This window comes from Cygnus olor, chromosome 1, assembly GCF_009769625.2.
Source record: "Cygnus olor isolate bCygOlo1 chromosome 1, bCygOlo1.pri.v2, whole genome shotgun sequence".
NCBI lineage: Eukaryota > Metazoa > Chordata > Aves > Anseriformes > Anatidae > Cygnus > Cygnus olor.
Window position 1 is genome coordinate 179,818,416 of NC_049169.1, and position 16,490 is coordinate 179,834,905.

At 42.4% G+C, this 16,490-nt stretch overlaps 2 protein-coding genes across 4 annotated transcripts; one reads left to right on the plus strand and one right to left on the minus strand.

Moving 5' to 3' along the window:
• Positions 1-639: 639 nt before the first annotated feature.
• Positions 640-3,486, plus strand: NUDT15 (nudix hydrolase 15). 2 transcript variants are annotated; one of them, XM_040542123.1, is made up of 4 exons: positions 640-645; positions 2,233-2,474; positions 2,562-2,752; positions 2,962-3,486. In XM_040542123.1, exons 2-4 carry the CDS (start codon positions 2,236-2,238, stop codon positions 3,105-3,107), a joined length of 576 nt encoding a protein of 191 aa, XP_040398057.1. In that variant the 5' UTR covers positions 640-645; positions 2,233-2,235; the 3' UTR covers positions 3,108-3,486. The 2 variants fall into 2 exon arrangements, with proteins under 2 accessions (XP_040398057.1, XP_040398047.1); XM_040542113.1 differs by lacking the exon at positions 640-645 and having other exon boundaries at positions 1,959-2,474; positions 2,962-3,147; positions 3,290-3,486.
• A 4,109-nt stretch (positions 3,487-7,595) lies between these two features.
• MED4 (mediator complex subunit 4) lies at positions 7,596-16,286 on the minus strand. 2 transcript variants are annotated; one of them, XM_040542144.1, is made up of 8 exons: positions 16,135-16,286; positions 14,137-14,203; positions 13,627-13,797; positions 13,195-13,252; positions 12,169-12,255; positions 10,853-10,984; positions 8,139-8,356; positions 7,596-7,722 (listed from the first exon to the last, which is right to left on the minus strand). In XM_040542144.1, the coding sequence occupies exons 1-7, from the start codon at positions 16,230-16,232 to the stop codon at positions 8,184-8,186; spliced, it is 786 nt and encodes a 261-aa protein (XP_040398078.1). In that variant the 5' UTR covers positions 16,233-16,286; the 3' UTR covers positions 7,596-7,722; positions 8,139-8,183. The 2 variants fall into 2 exon arrangements, with proteins under 2 accessions (XP_040398078.1, XP_040398069.1); XM_040542135.1 differs by having other exon boundaries at positions 7,596-8,356.
• Between the last annotated feature and the right edge of the window lie 204 nt (positions 16,287-16,490).

Here is a 16,490-nt window from a genome sequence, read left to right on the forward strand (position 1 = left end):
TAAATACAGAGTTTTAGCTGTGTAGTTCACGGAAGTACTGTCAGGTAAAGTATTAATAAGATTGCAAGAGCACATAAATCATAGTCTTGCAAGCTTTTCTACATATCACTAAGGTGCATTTTAACTTTCTAATTCTTGGTTTGTTCTCGTCTTTTTTCTTCAGTGGATGTCTGTTCACCATCACACTTGTAAATACTGTTCTATATTTCTTTCATGATCTGTGCAAAACCTAAGGTGTTTTTTTTTTTCTATTTTCAAAACTTACAAAAAAATCTGTTTTGAAGCCCTGAAAAGGAAGGGACATGTCCTCCCTGTGATCAGTAGACTGGTAGAGGGAAGGGGAAAGTCTTAGCTGACTGATAAATAATACAATTGTTTATAAGGACTATGACAAATACTACAAATGTTTATAAGGACTTTTGACACTGTCCCACACAACATCCTTGTCTCTAAATTGGAGACACACGTATTTGATGGATGGACCACTTGATGGGTAAGGAACTGGCTGGATGGTCACACTCAAAGAGTTCCAGTCAACGGCTCAATGTCCAGGTGGAGATCAGTGACGAGTGGTGTTCTTCAGGGGTCAGGACTGGGACTGGGACTGTTTAACATCTTTGTCGGTGACATGGACAGTGGGATCAAGTACTCCCTTGGCATGTTTGCTGATGGCACCAAGCTGAGTGGTGTGGTCGACATGCTGGAGGAAAGGGATGCCATCCAGAGGGACCTGGGCAGGCTTGAGAGGTGGGCCTGTGTGCACCTCAAAGTTCAACATGGCCAAGTGCAAGGTCCTTCATCTGGGCCGGGGCAATCGGAACTAGATGATCTTTAAGGTCCCTTCCAATCTAAATCATTCTATGATTCTGTGTTGGTTTTGTTTTGTTTTGTTTTTTATATATGTTACACATATAATATTTGTAAGAAATGGCATCCTGCTACCATTCCAATATGCATAATGATCATATGAGTATTTTTTGTATGCTAAATTATATGAGCAGAATGATAGTGGGCCATCCTCAAACTCATTTGTAAATACTGTTTGGAGTAAGATACATGAAAATGGTTTACATTTGACACAAATAATGTTTTCATTCTTGTTGATGTAGTGCTGGTGTTTTAATATACTCTACCAGAATGAGCTTAATGGAGGAGGAGTCTTCTTTTTTTAAGATTATCATCTTGTCAAAACGCAAATGACATAACTGACTGACATTTAACCTGGAGAATAAGACACTCAAGCTGTACTGGAAGACAAGATATAAATGAATGAGCTCAGTTTACAAAGGCACTTAGCTTGGGATTTTGCCCAGTTTTTTAATTATTATTATTAATGTACTAATGCCTGTCATTCAGGGTGTGGGCTAAACAAACATTACAGCTAAATAAAACTGCCAACTACTGTTAAAGGGCAGCCTTACTTCTAAGACAACCCAGCCACATACTCCTGACATTTCCTGCATGGCAACACTGGGACTTGCTTGATACCATACCGATCCAGTTCAGGCAACTAAACAAATCCCAGTAAAAGTAGTGACCACTTTTCAGTCAATTTGGCCACATCACCTTCATAAATAAATAAAAACATCTGTATAGAAGTGCATTTCAAAACCTTACAAAAAAAAAAAAAAAAACTATGTTGAAGTCCTGCGAAGATAAAATACTTCATATCCTTGTTGTGATAAATAGGCTAGTGAAGGGGGAAATCTTAGCCTGGGAAATATTGCAGTCGTTTGTAAGAAATATAAGTTAAATAAATAAGTTAAATAAATAAATATTTTTTTCTTATATGCTGTGTAGTCATTCTGTAAGAAAAAAAGGGAAAATGAAGGTAAAAGTGTTTGCATGAACAGATTTTGATTTCTTCTTCAATTTTATTAATAAGGAACTGTTATTCTGCTTAACTATGGCTGTAATTTTGTTTTAAATTTCTGATTGATTCTCGCCCAGCTGAAACCATGGGCTAACATACCAAGCCACTTAATTTCGAGAACATTTAAACACTTAACACTTAATTTGGAGAACACTTGGCACTGATTGCAGCAAGTGAATGCGTATGCATGTGGGATTTTCATGTTTGTTTTAGGAAGGCCCCGATTTGCCTGCCTTGGAAGCGTTTTAAGCGTTTTACGCTCCTCAACTCCCCGTCCTTGACTCCTGTGGAGGGGGAAGCCGAGGGGTGGCCGTGTGGAGGCCCCGCCTCAGGGAGCCTCGCCCCTCCATGTGGGGGAGCGCATGCGCACACCCAGGCCTCAGGAGACAGAGAAAAGAGGAGGAGTAGGAGGAGCGGCGCCATCTTCTCAGCCCCCCCCCGCGGCTCCCATGGGCGACGCGGCTCAATCCCCGCGGCCGGGCGTCGGCGTCGGGGTGGTGATCACCAGCCCCGCGCACCCCAACTGCGTCCTGCTGGGCAAGAGGAAGGGCCGGCTGGGCGGCGGCATGTACCAGCTGCCCGGCGGCCACCTCGAGTTCGGGTAGGGGGCCGCGGGGAGCCGGGGAGGGGGCCGCCGTCCTCTGAGGGAGCCACCGCCCTCCTCACGGTTCCCCCCCCTTCCCCTCAGGGAGAGCCTGGCCGAGTGCGCCGCCCGCGAGGCGCGGGAGGAGGCGGCGCTGCGCCTGCGCAACGTGCGCTTCGCCTCCGCCGTCAACGCCGCCTGCCCGGCCGCCGGCTACCACTACGTCACCGTGCTCATGAAGGGGGAGGCGGAGCCGGGGGCGGAGCCGCGCAACAGCGAGCCGGAGAAGAATGAGGGTGAGAGGGGCGGGGCGGGGCCTTATATAGGGGGCGTGGGCACGTTGGGTGGGCGGGGCCATTCAGAGTGGGCGTGGTCATCGAGAGTGGGCGTGGCCATTGAGAGTTGGCGCGCTGGAGGGGGAGCCCACCGTGCATCCCTCCCTGCATCCATCCCATTTTGCTCGTTTGTTTTTATTTTTTATTTATTTATTTATTTTTTTCTACAGGATGGGAATGGGTGAAGTGGGATGAGTTCCCCCCGGCGGAGCAGTTGTTCTGGGCCCTGCGGTGCTTAAGGGAGCAGGGCTACAATCCTTTCAGTGAAGAGCTCGACCACCTGCAGGGGTACACGGGGAGTCACCAGCTGGCCTAGGATGGAGCTGCTTTATTTTTACCATGCTAACATCACCCAGGTGAAAATACTACCCTTAGCAAAGCCAAAAACTGCCCGGTGTTCCAGCACTTCCACCCCTGTTGTCATTCCTTGAGGGCTCCCGAGAGAGAGAGCAATTCAACAAACATTATTAATGATTAATGTTTTCTTTTCTATAAAAGTCATAGGGTTTTACCTGGTACATCTTCATGTAGGTGGATAGCCCTTCGGAAGTCACCAAAACCATTCAGAGAAGCTTGGGAACGGTTATAGCATCATGCCTAAGTGAACCTGATTTAAGCCACTGTCTTGCTTTCAGTGTAAAGCTATGTGGTACATCTTGCTGCTTTCCTCTAATTATAAATCTTGGACCAATTTCTAAACTTTGTCTTGTTTCCTAACTTCAGTTAACATACTGTCAACATCCCTACTGAAGAAAAATCACATTTTCCAGATAATACCTTGTTTTCCTGCAGACAGTTGAAAAGCACAGTATTATAAACATGAAAAGGTTGCCGTGGCTGGTAGGGAATGAAGATTCTCTGACCCTTCCTGCCTTCACAGAGGTCTGTTGGCAACCTCAGTGACATGAGAATTCATCTGCAGAAGTGTTAAAGATACCTGTGGCTGACGTTCACTTCTGATCATAGCACTTAACACCTTACTGGAGAGGTGCCTACAGCGTTCCACCAGGCTGATGTAACTAACATTGTGAAAACTAACCTCATTTATAGCTGTAACTATGTCAGACAGGTGCACTTCTTTGCTGAAGAGGGTTGTCGCTTTTACACAGCATGGTTGGGTGTCATTTTTTATGGCTACTGGGATTTGATAGAATTCTTAATTTTCAGGATGATGTGAACAGATGATTAAATTGGTAGAGAATGAAGGAACATACATACACACACAAAACCAATGAATTTGAATGTTATTTTTCTACCATCTAACAGAACTTGGTTCTTTTCTATCTGGTCATTAGGATTTCAGCCATTAATTTTTGGAGAAGGATGGACTACAAATAAAAAAAAATCAGAATTGCTTTGATCTTTTACTCTTTAGGGTTCTTTTAGAACACATTTTCGTTTCCTTTAGATAGACTCATTGTAAAAATGATCTGAGATGCATTTAATTTCTTTTAGATAAACACAATATTGGAAGATGAAAATTGAAATTGTGAATTGACTCATCAATTCTTAAAGGAAATGAGATTGAATGGTTAAAGCTTTTCTTTACTTTACGCAGAGCCATCTCCATTTAAGAAAGTTTTTCTCCTGTGAAACAGGCAGAGTGATACAAAGTGTAAGGGTGCTGATGATAGTTGCAAGCCTCCTATGTTGAATTCAAAGCATTAACTATGGGCAACTTCCCTTACGACAGATTCTCTGTGAAGCTAAGAAAGTACATGTGGTTAAAAAGCAGTTTTGAAATGGAAGATATCAATGAAACTTTCTTCACAGCCCTATCTTTGTACAGAACATTTTTCTGTTGAATTCAAAAGCGGAGATTTTCTTCCCAAAAGCAACTTAATGTACGCTGAAAATTATTCTATTCAGCTGTCAACAAAGAGGCTGTAGGAAGTCGACAGATGTCCAGCCCATCTGTCCCAAAGAATAATGAAAAAAAAATAGTAATTCAAACAATTTAGTGCTGTTTTAAATTTTAGAAGGTATCTAAGTCCTGGTGGGAAAACCCAGGTCACTGTAAAATTGTATTGTAATAAATATTTCGTTAGTTAACGGCTATATTCACTCCATGTGTTATAAATATGCAAGTAGTTACTGAAATTAAGACAGACAACATCTCCATATGTCAATTAGTGTATCCTTGCTGAGCAGACTGATTAAATGACAGCACATTACCACCATCAGTTGTCAACAATCCCTGACTTGCCTTGTTCTGAATGCATTTTGCATCCGCGCTTCCCGCACCACACACCCTCCCACACACCCAAAAATTTGATGCTTGGTCTTTCAAGCTCTTCTAACTTGCTCCTTTAAACTAAATTTTAGGTTTAATTTGATTTTTGGTACATTTAAGCAAGTGAATACCAACATGCAGTTAAACCTTTGTGGTTTGTTAAATTGCTTGTCATAGACAGGATTCACCTCAACTGCGGCATTACAGTTACCCATCTTTCAGAAAAATGCTGCTGAACAGTAAGTACATAGTTTGGAGCACTGATGCAATGAAACTGTTTATCTAGGATGCAACTTAAATGCCAAGTCTCTTTTTATGTACTGAAGTGGCCAGTGGGAAGAGCTGACTTCTTACCTATTTCTTACATGTAACTTACTGGTCCCATTTAATCCTTTAATACACAACCCAGGAAAACGTGTGGTCATTTCTTGAGTCTTGCTTCTGTTCCTTCTTATTTATATCTGGAAACAATCATCTAACTTCACAATATTTCAGTTAGCGAATCACGTATGGACATATCAGACTTTTCGGGTTGACCGTACACTACACTTCCCACAAGTATTAATTATTTCTATTTGGATTTCATTCCAAGAAAAAACCACTTCTAAAGAAGACAAAAGAGACTGGTGAGCTGTGGCTGTGCTGTAACGTGTTAAAGGAGGTGTCTGTAGAAGAAAACACTAATCCCATGGTACAAAGCAGCAAGAAAAGTGCAGTCTGCAATATTATGTATGATTTTGATCATGCATGTTTAAGAAAAATGTGAACTAGAACAGGGATAAGCAAGGTTAATTAATGCGATTAAGAAAGGCCAAGCACATTTGGATTAACATAAATTTAAGGGGAAATAGTAAAGCTGTAGAGACATAGGAGGAGTAAACACCAAAGAGAAAAAGATGAAAGTTGCATAGAAGTTAAAGTATCTATGTATACGCATCACTACTTACTGCGAAATAGAGGTGCAATCTTAGAAATTGAAAATATTTCCAAAGGAGTAGCTAAGACAAAACCAAATTCCCCCTCTCCCTTTTAAAATAAAAAACACTGCCCAATGTTACGTGACCGAACCTAACTGAAGAGGTCGTTTTCATTTCCACATCCCCATGGGACTCATACATGTGTTGGTCGTGTGGTAGCATTACTGACATCACCGAAGGACTGTCTAAGCAAATAAGGAAGGACTTGATTACCAGAATTTCCTGCAAGGAATATAAAAAAGCAGAGATAATTCTGATCTGTGCTTCTGGTAGCCTTGTTGCAGGGGAGGAACCTCTAACTGGCACAAGCAACAGTTTGCATGAGTAACTTTCTGATAAAATTGGAAAAATAAAAGTGGCTGTCATCATATGACTTCCTAAGCAAAACAGAACAAGGAAAGGAAAGCCAAGGGAAGTGACTTTGGAAAGATGAAAGAACGCTATAGCTGAGGCAGGAAGTACAGCTGCTGAGGTAAACAAATTAGCTTCTAAGAACTGCAAAAAAATTATAGGTGACAAGAATAACGAATCTGTGAGTATTTTGAATTGAAAGTAGCTGAACGGGCAGCGTGCCCCAAAGCATGCCATCTGTGGTGGTTTTACTCCACTGGGCAGTACGGTTCCACCACAACCGCTCTCTCACCCACCCTCTGCAAAGTGAAAGGGGGAGAAAATACGATGGAAAGGGCTCAAGGGTTGAGAGAAGAACAGGGAGATCACTCAACAATTATCATCACAGGCAAAACAGACTCAGCAGCTCCCCCCAGACCCCTGCTCCTGCGTGGGCTCCTCTCCACGGGCTGCAGCTCCGGCCCGGGGCCTGCTCCTGCGGGGGCTCTCCATGGGCCGCAGCCTCCTCCAGGCCACATCCACCTGCTCCACCGGGGGCTCCTCCACGGGCTGCAGCGTGGAGATCTGCTCCATGTGGGACCCATAGGCTGCAGGGGGACAGCCTGCTCCACCAGGGGCCTCTCCACAGGCCGCAGGGGAACTGCTGCTGCCTGCCTGGGGCACCTCCTGCCCTCCTGCTGCACTGACCCGGGGCTCTGCAGGGCTGGTTCTCACTCCTCTCTCCCAGCTGTTGTTGCACAGTTGTGTTTTTTTTTTTTTCCCCTTCTTCAATCTGCTCTCCCAGAGGTGCAAACAACTTCACTTACTGGTTTGGCTCTGGGCAGAAGCAAGTCCCTTTGGAGCCGGCTGAAACTGCCCCTTATCTGACATGGGGCAGCTGCTGGATTCTTCTCACAGAGGCCACCCACTACCAAAACCTTGCCACGTAAACCCAATACACCATTTCCAGGATCCCAGGATGCCTGAGCAGAAGTATCAGTGAGGTCTTGCAAACAGGCACGTTACATCACTGCCTCAGGATCCGCACTGTTAGGTGTGTACCTGCCAAGCTCAGCTGGAAAAGAGAGGCTTTCAGCTGCTGACTGCTCAGCTGCTTTTAATACTGACATGGCGCTTTGCAAAGGGGAAAATGGAATACAAACTTCTGAAACTCAATCAGAAATCAAAAAAATACTGGCACAAAATGTGCTGACTAATGAAGTTACCACATCTGAGATTTAAGTTTGCAAAATGCAACAAAGTAGCATCAAAGGTGAGTTTATTTATGACAAACCATTCATTATATATTACAATAATTACAAACTTTTTTTTGCACCTTGCTGCCGTGTTTTTGTTCTCAGAACACGGTAGACGATCAAGAACATGGATTTCAGCAGTAACAAAAAAGATATTAAAATTACAAATTTTATGCCTCATTTCTGTGCCATAGAAAAGGCTATCATCAAAAGAGTAAAGTTACTAACAAACATACAAGGGGATTCCCCTTACACCTTTTTTCCCAGGAACTTCTGTCATCTAACGTATAGTAAATATTTATATACACGTGCGCATCTCTTGCATACATACACGTTCACACATTTACATAATCACTGGAAATTTGACTTCACTCCTCCAGCAGAAAGCTCCCATTTTACTTGAGCATCTAACGGGGGAAAAAAAATCTCAAGTCCATGATTTGAAATCAGTCACCCTTTTTTTTCTTGAGCCAGCTGTATCTTCTCCTTGCACGGGACTGCCAGCAGAACAAAAGGGTATTGCAGTCTGTGACTAACAGCATCCAACCTACCTTCACCACAGGAAAGGTCTAGTAGGGATACTGCCCCTCATGTATCTAGTCTGAGTCACTGCTGCTGCTCGAGGAGTCTGTTGACATAACTTCTACATCATCTTCATTCTCTTTATTGTGTCCTGGAGGCTCCAACATGAAGTCATTACTGTGATTAGGAGGTAGCATGTTCATCGACATATCACTTGACTGCCAAGGATACTGGGGAGCGAGCACGTCTAGAAACAAGGGGCATAGTCAATCAAACTATCAGCTTTGTACGTCCACAAATCGAGTAATACAGCTAAAATAGAACTCCAGTGTAAAATTAAAACCAATCTAAAAAACATGACTGATTTTTTTGACAGTTGAAACAAGTAACACCTGGAAAATATCTCATGATGGAGCCATCCTATCACTGTAAAAGCCTTTTCTGCCAGAGAGGCCCATTTATGTAGGTGGCTCAATCTCTCACCACTCCACATCAAAACAGTATATATTCAAAAGGTGCTTTGAAGATGAAAATCTCTGTAAGAACTGACTTAACAGGCACAAGCACCGGCAATAATGAAAATGGTCACCCTCCGTCAGTATGCAAAAAGAGATGAAAACATTAGATCAAAAAATAAATAAATACATAAGGCACATCACAGAAATCTAGACTTAAAGGTTTTGTCTGAATTTGGGTCAAACACCTTTGTTATCCTTTTTCCAACAGCAAATATGGTGCACCAAGGAGAAGACAGTCCTACTACAAAACTAGGGCCACAGTCAGTGAGGAATGCCCCACAGCACCCCAGCCAGTACGGCCTCAGTTGCCTCCATCTTCTCTCAAATCTATTTCTTCTTATCTCCTACTTCCGAAGCCCTCCTATCCTGTACTCCTCATGAAAGTAAAGGGTATTCTTCCCCCTATAATGTGTGCATTACCTAGCTAAACAAATCCGACTCATCACCAGATGTGAGGCCACAGTGCAGCCTGTATGCCATTTCTCTGCCTGCTTTTGGAAAACCAACAATAGCACCAGGTGGTCCTAACCCAGCTGTGACGTTAGCCAACTTCACTTGAACCAGCTGAGACTGTAAACTGATGGTTTACATCCTGTGGCCATGTTTTCAACACCAGAATTAAAGTATCATTAAACCTGGTCAAAAGTATGTACTGAACAGCCTCGGAGTTGTGAGGATACCCAGCAGCCCAGCGGCTGGCTCGCAGACTCATTAAGGACTCAGCAACTGGACATTTCTCTGTAGAAGTCTCTGAAAGGACTCAATTCCATAATTAGCATTCTCAGGACATTCCCCATCACACCCCAACAGATTGAGGATCCCTACACAAAATGCTGTGTCAGTCTCTTTCTTTTAAATGAGGTTTTTCCCTCTCACCTGACAGTCTAGTAATTAGAGGATTTCCCCTGACATGGGAGACCTAGATTCAATTAACTCCTTTCGTTGAGTTCAAATCCCACTTTTTCCAGCCTCTCAAGAAAAAGCCCTAAGGAGTGAACTTTCTGTTCTTACAGAGACAGCACTCAAACAAAAAGAGCAAGTCTGACATAGCACAGAGGAGCCAGCCAAAATGGGCTCTACCAAAATTTAGGGAAACATCCAAATTACAGCATGCTACAAGACACAATCTTGACATCTCTGACCACAGACCCATCTTTGGCATTTCCCTGCTGGGTTGCTGTGAACAGACTTCAGGGCCCCATTCCTTCTCTGCAGCTTGACTTGAATCCTAGAGGCTTCCCTATTATATCCAGGGCCAGAGGTTTAGAAAGGGAGATGATGCAGAACTTCAACTGTCTTTCTAAGAAGTGACATGAGGATTAGACAGGTGACTGGAAACACAAACTCCAAGTTTATTGTTTCTCCAGTGGAGTTGCAATATAGGCATTTCTGTTGTTTGTGTTTGCTTTGGTTTGTTTTTTTTTGTTTGTTTGTTTTGGTTGGTTGGTTGGTTTTTTTTAATATTTTTTGCGTAATTTTTGAAAACAAGCTTCTCATAACACCTACAATAGGCTTAACAGGCAGTTAAGAACTGTTGCAGATCTCCTCTGAATCCAAACTAGGATTTTTTCCATAATTTAGTCTAACCATGATAACTTAATGCTGCAAAGCAACAGAACTACTGAATTCTTCATTAAGCTACTGTCATTTACCATTAAATTATATTTTAGCATAAATGAATGAATCCCACCAAAGTCAGTGAAAATGCCCTAGGCAATGCACTAAGCAATTAACAAATTAAACCTTAATTACTACACTCAAGGCACTGCCTCACCAGCGGTCCTTGCCAATGGCTTTTCAATCCAGAAATTCTAACCAGTGTTGCTATATACAGTGTAAACTTAAAGGAAAGCAGGGGATAACAATAAACCTCCTTTCTTCTGAATACAGCTTTCACAATTTCATTGTCACCACTGCTAAGACAAGGTTGCTTTGGAAATGCTTCTTTTTGATATGATTTAATATCATTTAGGTTACAGCAATCTAGAACAAGAGACTTGAAGGACAACTGAGTTTTGTTTACATTGACGTAGTTCTAGTGTCTGCAGTATGATTTAGCATGAAATAAAACGATGCAACTTCTAACTGTTAACTCTATTAACTAGTCCTTCTTCACTACAGAACAATGTTGGCCATAATTTTTGTTATTTTAACTCTGACTTGACACTGCTAAGTAACGTTTGTTCTAACGATAATATAAGGGGGAAAAAAAAGGCTTCTCTTACCTGGCAGTCTGCCAGCTGCAAGTGCATCCCCTGGTAAGTGTCCATTAACCCCATTAGTGGATGGGTTGTTCATCTGACCCAAGAGGCCACTCCTCATTTCTAGATCTGTAGGATAGGGCCTACGTGGGTCCCCTTGGAAAGAAAAAAATTACTATTTAACAATTGCCTTGCCGACATTATCTTTTTCTCTTCAGTTTCCTGATTTAAAAAAAAAGTACTCTGGTTGAATCAGCAATGAGCTTCACCCATGTTCGGTTAAAATACAAGACTTTCCTTGTTCATTCACACTTGGCACAAAAAGTACATTAAAAAAAATAATCATGTTTAGAAGGTCTCTCTGCTACTTCACAACTAAATAGCAAGGACAGGAGATGAACAGATTGAGAACAGCCCTGAGGAGCAGGACTGTAGGGTACTCTTGGATGCCAGCTCCTGTCCAATTTTTCAGTGAGTACTTGCAGCCCAGGAAGCCAACTGTATCCTGGGCTGCACCAAAAGCAGCGTGGCCAGCAGGGTGAGGGAGGGGATTCTCCCTCTCTACTCTGCTCTTGAGAAACTCCACCTGGAGTGCTGCATTCAGCTCTGGGGATGCCCAGCATAAAAAACACAACAGGGACCTGTTAGAGCATGCCTAGAGGAGGACCACAGAAACAATCAGAGGGCTGCGGCACCTCTCCAGTGAAGGGAGGCTGAGAGAGCTGGGGATGTTTTGCCTAGAGAAGAGGAGAAGAGAAGGTCTCTAGGGAGACCTTCTGGCAGCCTTCCAGTACTTAAAGTGGGCTTCTAAGAAAGACGGAGAGTGACTTTTTACAAGGGTATATAGTGATAGGACAACAGTTAATGGTTTTAAACTGGAAGACTGTAGATTTAGACTGGTTATAAGAAATTCTTCACTGTGAGGGTGGTGAGGCACTGAACAGGTTTCCCAGAGAAGCTGTGGATGCCCCATCCCTGCCGGTATTCAACACCAGGTTGGATGGGGCTTTGGGCAACCTGGTCTAGAGGGTGGCATCCCTACCCATGGCAGGGGCGGGTGGAATTAGGTGGTCTTTAACATCCCTTCCAACCCAAACCATTCCATGACTCTGTGACAATTACTGGAAAAACACTTTCATTTTAGACAAGGAGGGTAGTTTCCAAATCTATCGTAACATAACCCAGCACAATGAAAGCCCTGCTTCTGTCTCCACTGACTACTAACATCCTCTGTAAAGAATATATACATTGGTGAGAAACTTCATTATGTTAAAACGCTGTAAGGTCAGATACCAACTGTGGTTTGTTATTAAAAAAATTGTCAGAAAAACGTTATTTACCTGGTACCCATGTCAGTGGGGCACAAACAGCATTGCTAGCACTGATCCTATGGGCGTATTTAATTATTTCTTCAGATGAAATGGCACCTGGAAGAAGGGAAAGAAAGTCACTGCATTTTTTAAGAGATTGCATTATTCAGTTATTTCAGAATATTGGATACTGTCATATTGAAAACATTAGAAATGTCATTTTGCCAAACATCAAGAGTATTCTTCGAATGCAATGACTGCTTAGATTGCTTGGGCTACACAAGAATGAGAGTTGCAGTGAACTGACTTTTCAGCCACAAGTTCAGTACGCCTTCCATGTCAACTGACTGCTCTTCAACCCTGTGAAAACAACACAAACTAATCTCTTCCATGTTGCAATTCAGCACTTCTGTTATGAATTTTTCTGTAGTAATTAAAATTTTTTTTTTTGGTAATTGTAGATTATACATGTAGCAGACCTTGTTTAATAAACACGTCTGTACTACAGGTACAAAAATCTTTATGAAAATCCTTGATTTTTTTAGAAGAAAAATGACAAAATGATAAAAGGTGCTGTAAATGAGACCAAAATTCAGTCTAGCTTGGCAAGTGCCACAGAGTAGCAGTAATTGATACACATACAAACCAGTATCACCATCTAATCAGTCTTTCATATACAATGTTATTGTACAAAATAAATGTTATTGCACACAAAAATTCTTTCCCTTATTTAAGTATTTGGTCTGAGGCAATTTGCCTTTGTTAAAATGTTTATGTAAGGAGATACACCACTATCAGTCCAAGAAGAGCGTCAAGAAACTTGAAATCAAGTCTAATATTAAGATATGTTTGACACACAAAAAATTCATTTCTGAAAAACACATTCTGCCTTTATTCTGTTGAAAAGGTTTACAGGACCGTAACGAAGAGGAAATTTGTTTTATAGACAAAGCATCTGAAATCTGTGGTGACGATATTAAAAAAAAATAACTTGAGCTCACTAGCAACTTTCTTTACATCTGTGTTTGTGTATTATGTACAATCATGGATACTCACCTTTTCTTGCCTTTTCAATTGATTTCAGCTTTTCCTTTGCTTGATAAACAGCTGTTGCCTAGTTGTAGGAAAAAAAAGAACTAAACCAAAACTTCAATACATCTTTCATTTGTATACTTCTACATTAAGTCAGCTCTGTGAATAAACTGTTGCATTTAATTGCATTTTGAGAGAGAAACTACTCAAGGAACATTTTCAAAATAAACAGGCATAAAGTAGGTTTGGAAGAAAATTACCATTATAAAACTAAACTGAATACCATGATAACTAGACAGTATTTGACTAATGAGAGAAAAAAAAACTAACAACACTAAAGCTCTCACAAAGTTTTAAATATTTAAATCTTCTCAAACTAACACAACACTGCCTTCTCCAGAACCATCTTTTTCCCCATGTATATGCTCAAAAGCAAACACATCATTAAGAACTTACCAGAATATGCTCTGCTTCTTTCAGTTGCTTCTGCAGCTGCTGAATATCATTATCCCTCTTTTCTACTACTTTTTCTAAAAGCTGCATTTCATGATGGATTTTCCCCTGGTCAACTGCCAACTTCATTAGCTCTTGAAACTCTCCATCTCTCTGAATCAGCAGCTCCAGGATCTATTAGACAAGAGGTTTGTACAACTTTTAATTAGCTCAAATAACAACATACCCTCAATCGCGCTGCAAAGAACAACTGACATCCACAAGAGTATTTCTGTTTGTATGAAAAATGAAACCAAATTTCTTGCTCTTTTTGCAGAAACAGCCTAGGAAACACGCAACAAATGAACAACCACCAACATGAGGACCAAGAACTTTTTTAGTAGGGCCAAAGCCTCAGCATCGCTATTGGCCTGAGTATTAGCATGAACAAAGGGAGAAATTAAAAAAGGGAAAAAATAAGTAAATCATAGTGCTTACCCAAACAAAGAACTACAATTAATAAAGTCAGTTTACCTGGCTCTCTTCTCCTGGTTGTGGAAGCTTCTGGTTTCTTGAAATTGCCAAAATTTCAATTAGCTCCCTGAAAGAAAAACTGTGTGTTTATGCAATTTTCTAAGCCATTGTTTGTAAATCACAACCCCATATTATCAAACTATCTATATCATTATAAAAGCTTTCATGTACTTGAGTATTTTACAGTTTTATATTGTGGTGATGGCAGGGATTTTGCAACTAAAAGTAATTCTGTGAATAGTTTCACAGACTGGAAAATGTTCTTTTTTTTTGTTCTTTGAGCTCATGAAGTACTCGTGTATTTGTACTCAAAACGTGCTAAGTTCTTGCCAAACTGCATAAGACACAAGCAAAAGCTGAGGAAAAACAGCACAAAGAAATGCATTCATATCCTACTTTTACTGCCTTTGTCGCAAGAGGGCACAAAAGTTTAATTTGTCAACATTATTTTTGTTCTCCGTTTTTCCTCCACTTTTACTGCAGAGCAAATATCACACTTGGGTTTAGAGCAATTACATCTGTGCTTTCATACATCTTCAGTTTGTTGTCAAACTACTTCTGTAAAAACAGGTATTTCCACAATGGTATACTAGCTGTGTATCAATCATGCACAAACACTGAAAAATTGGTAATAACCTAAGGCTAGGTTAGAAGTACTTCTCAAACAAACTTCTTGATCTTGCTTCATGGTACCCATTTACTTTGCCACTGCTATGAAGAGCCATCAAGAACCTCAAAGGGGACTCACTAAACAAGACCATGCTGCAAAAAGGCATTTTGCTATAAATTTGGTGAATGTGTTTGCCTTCTAAGACTATGGAAGGAAGTACAACACCGTGCATGAATAATTATTTATCCAAAGTAGTCATTGGAACAGCACCGATCCTTTGCTTGGGCTGGAGCAAGTAGCTCAAGACAGATATATGACTAATATAGTAGCAGGGCCATAATCTTAAGATGACAGCAGGTACTTTCCAAAAAGTCTGAGTAAAACCCTCACCAGTAAAGCTATAAACAGCATCTTGTCCTAAACACCAAAATCATTTAAAACTATTACAGAATAAAGAAACTTGTCATTACCGCTAAAGTATCAATCACACCTGACTGACACTGATAATAGCAAACAAAATCTGTTGTAACTAGGTCTGGTAACACCATCAGGGCTGATGTTGTGGTGGGTCATAATTCTGTCTTGTGTTTGCCAAGTAAACCACAGATGCAATTCAAAACTACACAGGGGCTATAGACTAGACATGTTGTCTTGTATCTGTCCCTACAGCCATGCGAGTACCCATGACTGTGAAAGGCCAAGCTCTGTGGGGCTGCGACACTACTGATCAACAGGAGAATTGCCTAAAATACTGCTAAGGGATGCTCTGGAGTCATTATGGTAGAATAGTAGAACCAAGATGGAAAAAAAAACGTTGTGATAAAGAGCATGTCTGTTTTTTTCCAAAGAGACTGGACATTCTCCAGCAACCCAAGCGTCACAAGAGCATCTAAAACTTAAAATAACTAGAAACTAGTTATGAACTTAACTAGAAAGACAGTAGCAACTTAGCAGCATGGTTTCTTTGTGGTACCTGTGGTGGCCATGGGGAGTGAGCCAGCCCCACAGACAGCACGGGATGCTCCATCTTAAAAGTTTTCGGAAGCTCCTGCTCTTGTTGGGAGAAGGAAGATAATTAAGAAGCCGTTTAATTACGCTGCCAGCTGTGGCACACAACATGGTGGCCAGCTTGGCTGGGGCTAGCAGCATGGCCTCATAGCAGTCAGGACGGCCACCTGAACACCGAGATCACCTTTACCACTGCCTTGGCAATGACCAGAAGGGCTTAAACCACGCACCACCACCTACGAATGATGACTTTTGCGTGATTTGCATTGAAAAATAAAAAAATGGAGGGAGGAGGCATGAACACACGCCTACCCCGAGCCCCCCGCTCCCTCCCACCTCCCCACACCGATGCAGGCAGCAGCGGCGGCAGAGCACGGTACCTGGCCAAGAGCTCCAGGTCCTCCAGCGCCGCCAGCAGCCGCTCCCGGGTGCTGCTCCGCTCCCCGCCGCCCGCCACCGCCGCGGCGGCCGCCGCCATTACGCTGCCGGCGGCGGAGGGGCGAGGTGCGCAGGGCGCATGCGCAAGGCGGCCCCAGCGGGGAGGGAGGTGCCGCCGCCGCCATTACGCTGCCGGCGGCGGGGGTAGCTGCGCAGTGCGCATGCGCCCCAGTGGGGAGGGGAGGTGGGAAGCGGCTGAGGGGAGCAACGGCTCCCCTGAGGGGAGGGGGGTGGCGTCTGTGTGGGGTTGCCCTCTGCTGGAGCTGGGGCGTTTGTACAAGCGCCTGTGGCTTTTCTG

What these genes read in the sequence shown, in the direction of transcription:
- MED4 (XM_040542144.1), bottom strand. Translation starts at nt 16,232, where the DNA reads ATGGCGGCGGCCGCCGCGGCGGTGGCGGGCGGCGGGGAGCGGAGCAGC. An exon ending in AACCAGGAGAAGAGAGCCAG is followed by an intron (nt 13,798 to 14,136) that starts GTAAACTGACTT and finishes CTTGTCTAATAG; the next exon opens with ATCCTGGAGCTGCTGATTCA. An exon ending in AAGAAGCAGAGCATATTCTG is followed by an intron (nt 13,253 to 13,626) that starts GTAAGTTCTTAA and finishes TCCTACAACTAG; the next exon opens with GCAACAGCTGTTTATCAAGC.
- NUDT15 (XM_040542123.1), top strand. Translation starts at nt 2,236, where the DNA reads ATGCGCACACCCAGGCCTCAGGAGACAGAGAAAAGAGGAGGAGTAGGA. An exon ending in GGCGGCCACCTCGAGTTCGG is followed by an intron (nt 2,475 to 2,561) that starts GTAGGGGGCCGC and finishes CCTTCCCCTCAG; the next exon opens with GGAGAGCCTGGCCGAGTGCG. An exon ending in CGAGCCGGAGAAGAATGAGG is followed by an intron (nt 2,753 to 2,961) that starts GTGAGAGGGGCG and finishes TTTTTTCTACAG; the next exon opens with GATGGGAATGGGTGAAGTGG.